The 6,402-nt window shown below is 45.2% G+C and overlaps 1 protein-coding gene across 1 annotated transcript in view; it reads right to left on the bottom strand.

Moving 5' to 3' along the window:
- Positions 1-5,073: 5,073 nt before the first annotated feature.
- HEXIM1 (HEXIM P-TEFb complex subunit 1) overlaps positions 5,074-6,402 on the bottom strand; it is a 2,177-nt gene continuing 848 nt past the window's right edge. Inside the window, exon 2 of the mRNA XM_032796915.1 lies at positions 5,074-6,400. Within this exon, the coding sequence (XP_032652806.1) occupies positions 5,495-6,400 (906 nt within the window). The 3' untranslated portion in view covers positions 5,074-5,494. The remainder of the gene's footprint in view (positions 6,401-6,402) is intronic.

The following is a 6,402-nucleotide window of genomic DNA, read 5'->3' as shown; positions in this document are numbered from 1 at the left end:
TCAGGTAGTAACATGGAATGTATAGTTACTCTTTTACAGCATTCGTTACAACTAGCAAAATGAATCAGCATCCTGCTGATGCATTGCTCTCCACCCACATTAAAAGGGAGACCAGTTGTAACAGGATTTGATAGTATCTCTTTTTTTATATAATTTTGCATTTCTGGGATCAGCTGTTTCTTCATCTTGTGCCTAAAATAAGGGAAAGTATTCCAACAGTTCTATTTTTAGCAAGTGGAAAAACCTCACAATGAAATAAGTTTAAACATTCTCTGTCCAGAGATCCATTTTTTACATATCATGTACAAACCTGATTCTCAGGCTCCTGTAAGTGGCTGCTATAAAGTTGAAGTATATTTTGATCATCCTGCCTGTTTGTTCTGGCAGGAGCAAACAGAATTGTTGCAAGTGTGTTCCTTTCTGGCAGGCCCCAGAGTCATGATGGGTGAGAACTTTGACATGCAGAGTCTCATAAGGCTGAATCCTGTCAGCACTGTTGTTTAACATCTATGTACAACCAGTAGGTAATATTTAGATGACAGTGGCTGCAATGCCAGCAGCATGCCACTGCTATACAGATTCATTTTCTAGTGCAGTCTCCTTGATCTTAGTGAAGTGAAAAAATTGGAGCCTGCATAAAGGATACTTGGTGCAAACAACTAGTTAGAGGGAAACACTTCAAAGAACTGGCAAGCACCACTGCCTTACCCTTTGGGGACATATCTGCCCTCTTCAAGTTAAGCCCATGGTGCCTTAGGGTCAAACCAGACTTAGTGCCTTTGATATAGGTTCATAGACTATCAGGGTTGGATGGGACCTCAGGAGGTCATCTAGTCCCACCCCCTGCTCAAAGCAGGACCAATCCCTAGACAGATTTTTGCCCCAGATCCCTAAGTGGCCCCCTCAAGGATTGAGCTCACAACCCTGAGTTTAGAAGGCCAATGCTCAAACCATTGAGCTATCCCTGTACCCCCCTGTGATATAGCCGCAACCCTCAAAGCACTTACTTTCATCTTTGGCTACCAAAAAGATTGCACCTGTTCCCCTCAGATGATCTGGCCACAGTGGGGCATGTGCTTAGGACTGCCAGTCTGGACTACTCTTCACTCTAGCTAGTTCTAGACAAAAAGTTCACAGATGCAGCAGATGCATAATGTAGAGGCCTGGCTCTAACAGATGAGCCCAAGAGCGTGTACTGCACTGGTGTTCTGCAACTTAAGATGATCTGCCTGTCAGTTACCAGATCGTCTACTGATTGCCAAAGCCCTTTAATGTGAGAGACCAAGGGGTGGGGGGAGAGGAGGTGGAGGGAAGCCTACCCCTTTCTAACCTGCCAACCCTGTTGTGGGGACAGCCTCTGTCTCTGCAGCATGTTCCATCACCTAGGAGTGCCTGATGTGCTGCAGGTTAACAGGTATAAACACAAGAGAGCTGAAGACAACCCTTCTCACTAGAAGTCCCTCTTAAAAAGTGATTAGAAATAACCCTACTCTCACCTTTTCACTAAATCACTCTCAAGGTCCAAAAACTCAATCCCATATGGAAACCACTGATTAAATCAAAACATTGATTTGGAGAATTGCTAACACCTTTGTAAATGTCCTGGAACAGACATTTGTTGAGTGTTTGAACTAGCTTGTAGAAATGTGTGCCAGTGAATGTGGGTTGTACTGTAGTGTAGACTAGACAAGAAGTTGTTTTATATTTGGGATAGCTACTGCTGTGACATTTGACTAAACATTTCTTCATGTGTAATTAAATTTCTCATGTTAATGTTAGAAACTAAGCTTCATGGTGGTATATTACTATGTGTCAGGGGTGGGCAACCTAGGGCTGGTGTGCCAAAGGGAGCATGCAAGCTGATTTTCAGTGGCTCTCACACTGCCTGGGTCCTGGCCACCGGTCTGGGGGGGCTCCCCATTTTAATTTTTTAAATGAAGCTTCTTAAACATTTAAAAAGGCTTATTTACTTTATATACAACAATAGTTTAGTTATATATTAAAGACTTATAGAGACCTTCTAAAAACATTAAAAATGTATGACTGGCATGCAAAACCTTAAATCAGAGTGACTAAATGAAGACTCTGCACACCACTTCTGAAAGGTTGCTGACCCCTGCTATAAGCTGAAGCACCAATATTAAATGTTGAGGTTACAGTGCAATAATGCACATCTGCTATTTTCCTTCTTATAACCACCACCATACTGGGACAGACCTAAGGCTGATCTCGCCCAGTACCCTGTCATCTGACAGTGACCAATACCAGGTGCCCCATAGGGAATGCACAGAACAGCTAATCACAGTGATCCATCCCTTGTTGCCCATTCCCACCTTCTAGCAACCAGAGGCTAAGGCAGGGGTGGGCAAACTTTTTGGCCCAAGGGCCACATCTGTGTGGGAAAATTCCATGCAGGGCTATGAATGTAGGGCTAGGGCATGGTGTGCAGGAAGGGGCTCAGGGCAAGGGGTTGGGGCAGAGGAGGGATGTGGAGTGTATGAGGCAGCTCAGGGAAGGGGGTTGGGGTGCAAAAGGAGGTGTGGAGTGCAGGAGAGAACTCAGGGCAGGGGTGCAGGGAGGAGTGCAGGGAGCAGGTAGATCTCAGGGCAAGGAGTTGGGATGCAGAAGAGGTGTGGCAGGGGGTTGGGGTGCAGGCTCTGGCCTGGTGCTGCTTACCTGGAGCCACTCTGGGGTGGCAGCGACATGCAGTGGGGCTAAACCAGGCTCTCTGCCTGCCTCACTCTTCGAAGAGGCCAGCACTATGTGTCTGTGGCCATTGGAGGGAGGACAGACATTGGGCACAGCATGCTGCCCTCACCTGCAGGTACCTCCCCCAAAGCTCCCATTGGCTACAGTTCCCCATTTCCAACCAATGCGAGCTGTGGGGGGTGATGCCTGCAGGTGAGAGCAGCGCATGGAGCCCTCTGCACCCCCTCCTCTAGGGGCCACAGGGACATGGTGCTGGCTACTTCTGGGAGCAGCACAGGGCCTGCAGTGCCACAGAGGTGGTAATCCCACAGCCTGTAGTTTGCCCACTCTGCGCTAGTGTCACCATCCCTGTTCATCCTGGCTAATAGCCATTGATAGACCTATCCATTTCTTTTTTGAACCCTGTTATAGTCTGGGCCTTCACAACATCCTTTGGCAAGAAGCTCCACAGGTTGATTGTGCATGATGTTAAAATTCCATTTGTTTTAAACCTGGTGTCTATTCATTTCATTTAGTGACTCCTAATTTTTACCACCAGTAAACAATACTTCCTTATTTACTTTCTCCACACCAGTCATGATTTTATAGATATCATATTCCCTCTGTCATCTCTTTTCCAAGCTGTAAAGGCCCCAGTCTTACTAATCTAGCCTCATCGAAGTTTTCCCACACCCCTAATCGTTATTGTGGCCCTTTTCTGTACCTTACCCTCCATCCTACAAAGTGTTATACAAACACAATCTTGCATGTTTTATAATTCAAAAGAATTAAATGATATGGAAATACTACATACAAAGTACTTGAAAGAATAGTGGAAGTTTAAAACCATAGTATTTATATTCCTTGGAGAGAATTTCATTTGTACTTGGAATTACCTCATTCCTTGCTGTTGAATTCTGCCATTCAGTCTTACACTACAGAAAGCTGATATTATGGTCTGCGGTGCCTCCTTCACACCAGACTTCCTTCTCTACAACTGAAGCTATAGTGCACCAGCTCGACTCTGCTGACTAATATCATAGCAGAAGGAAAGAAAATTAAGACAAACCTATTTACCACAACTAGATCTTTAATTTCTGTTTTCTTTCCAAAGTTAAGAATGGATAGCAACACATGCCTTAAAGCAGAATTTCTGCAGGGAACATGTAGTTAAAATCCATCTTGATCCTTAATATTGGAGGCTCTAGGTCACTGCATGGCCAGCTGTAGATTCCCTGGACTAATATGTACATTTCTATTTGTAATGTAGATTACTTGTGCTGCCCATCCCAACTGTAACTGCCTTTAGCTGGTGAATCTAACTTGCTCCACTTGCATAGTGTAGTTTAAGCCCAGCTACTGCTCAGACACTGACTAGATAGGGTTGGGTAAACTCTACATACAGGCTAGTATCAAAATTGGTAAAAATAGTCACTCAGTATTAGGTTGAGGAATTGAAAATTGCATATGTTTAAATGGTTACTAGTTATGGCTTTATTATGGGTTAGGATGGCTGCATGTACTATCCACATCAGGTTGTCTTTTAGGGTGAAGGAGATCTCACTAGTCTGTGCACTGACAGAATGTCCTGTGATTACATAAAAGTGCAAAAATTTCAGCACAAGGGAAAATTAACACCACACTCCACTATACAGAGTGGTTGGAGAGAACAGATCTCTCTTTTTCTCCCCTGTAGCTTGCTTTTATTCTCAGAGGTTAGAAAAAACAGGTTTTAAGATAATACAATTTTCACTGACCTACCTTATCCCCATCACTTGTGGGTCACATTTCTGTATATTAAAATTCCTAAAAGTTATTGCACAATTTTACTAAGCATTTATGAAAGGATCAGACTTCTGTTCTGCAGTTTAAAGTATATTAAAAAAATCAAGGTGCCTATAAACACAAACAAATGTAGGTAGTGCTTATTTAGGTTCTTAGCAGCTCTAGCCAGGTGAAAGAATAGACATTCAGAACTATCCTTGAAACTTAAAGCAGGCTAACATTAGTGTAATTTTTTGTTCAAATAAGTGATTACTACAAAAACATAAGTAGAAGCAAAGTAAAGAACCCACCACTTGCCCACCAACCCAGCTGCATTTACTTTTGTTATAGCAAAAATATTTGCTAAGCCACCACAATACAAAGTATGTTTATATGAACCCACTTACATTAGAGCTTTAGTGGTTTAGAACTGGAAATAGGAAGTTCTGTAGGCTGCAACAAGCAGAGTTGCAAAAGAATTAAGTCTAAGCCTTAGTTCTGTTGATTTTATATTAGGCAATAACCCATTTAAAAATACAAATCACTAATAATTATTCAAAACATATTCCCACCTAGGAGAATGCTATTTTGAATATTCTTCTAGAAATCACACTGAAACGGTTCCTTTTACAAGTAATTAAATTTATTAGAACTCTATAATGAATTTTATTGTTTTCAGAATTTGGCCGATTTACAATTCCCTAGGTTTTTCCCTCCCCCTGGATTTTTTCCCCCTTTTGGTTTAAACATAAAATGCATCATAAGTTGAGTCAAATTTACTTGCACATCAAAAAGACACACCCCTCCCCTTGAGTCACAGCTATCTTAAACGGGGGGGGGGGGGGGGGGATTCTCAGTTGCACATAGTTAACAGAACACACACTACACTATGGCTATAGCTTCAAAAACAATACAAGGTTGTGGTTTATTCTGATTATGTATCATAAAAAAGGATCCACTGTCTTTTATATACACATGTATATAATGTTACATTCCATCAATGTAAAAATTCCCACCCCCCACCCACCCATCCCCAAAAGTTTCACTCTCCAAACTTGGAAAGAGATTTCTCCTGTTGTCTGTGAAGTTCATTCTCTTTCAACAGCTTCAGGTTCTCAGCTCTCAACCTGTCCAGTTCCAGCTCTAGTTCTCTTACCCTAGGATCCTCTGCGGAGCCCCCCACAAATTTTTTGCTTTCCAGCCTCAGCCTGTTGTTCTCATCTTCCATCCTGGAAAGGCATTTTTCCAGCTCCAAGTACTCCTTGATCAGCTCCTGCTTGCTCATGTTCTGCAGGCTCTCCACATGGTACCTCTCGTAAGTCTCTGAGAAATCCCTCTGGAGAAACTCACTGCCGTCGCCTCCCATCCCGTCGCTGCCCCCGTCCTCGTCTACTGCCTCCTCCAGGAAATCTTCCTGGCTGGTATCATCTGACTTCACTGCAGTTCTCTTGGGGTAAAGGCCAGTCTTAAGATCCGGCTCCTCCTGGTCATGATCCTCCATCAGGAACTGGGTGGTGTTGTAAGGCGCCACCGGCTGCCCCTTGGCGAACATCTCCGCCCTGAGCCTGGAAGCCCGCTGGCTTTGCCTCTCATCGAACAACTTCTTCTCCTCCCAGGTGAGCTTGTAATAGGGCTTCCAGTGCCGCTTCTTCTTGGAGGGGCGCCGCCTGTGCTTCTTCTTGCCCAGCTGCCGCTGCCGCCCTTCCTCCTCGCCCCCCCCGGGGGGCCGGTCCCTGTGGCCCCCCGGCCCGGCGTTGCCCTGGCACTGGGCGGCCGGCCGGGGCCCGGCTCTTTGTCCGTCCGCGGGAGGCTGCTCCTCCTCGGCGGCCCATTCTCCGCCCCCCTCCGGGCGGCCCTCGCCCTGGCGTGCCCCGGCGGGCGGGGAAGCCTGACACGCGCTCTGCTCCGCCTGCTGCTCGGCTCCGCTCGCGGGCCGCCTCCCGGCCGGCT

Source organism: Chelonoidis abingdonii, chromosome 21 (assembly GCF_003597395.2).
Source record: "Chelonoidis abingdonii isolate Lonesome George chromosome 21, CheloAbing_2.0, whole genome shotgun sequence".
Taxonomy (NCBI): domain Eukaryota; kingdom Metazoa; phylum Chordata; order Testudines; family Testudinidae; genus Chelonoidis; species Chelonoidis abingdonii.
This window is presented reverse-complemented; position numbering and strand designations above follow the sequence as displayed.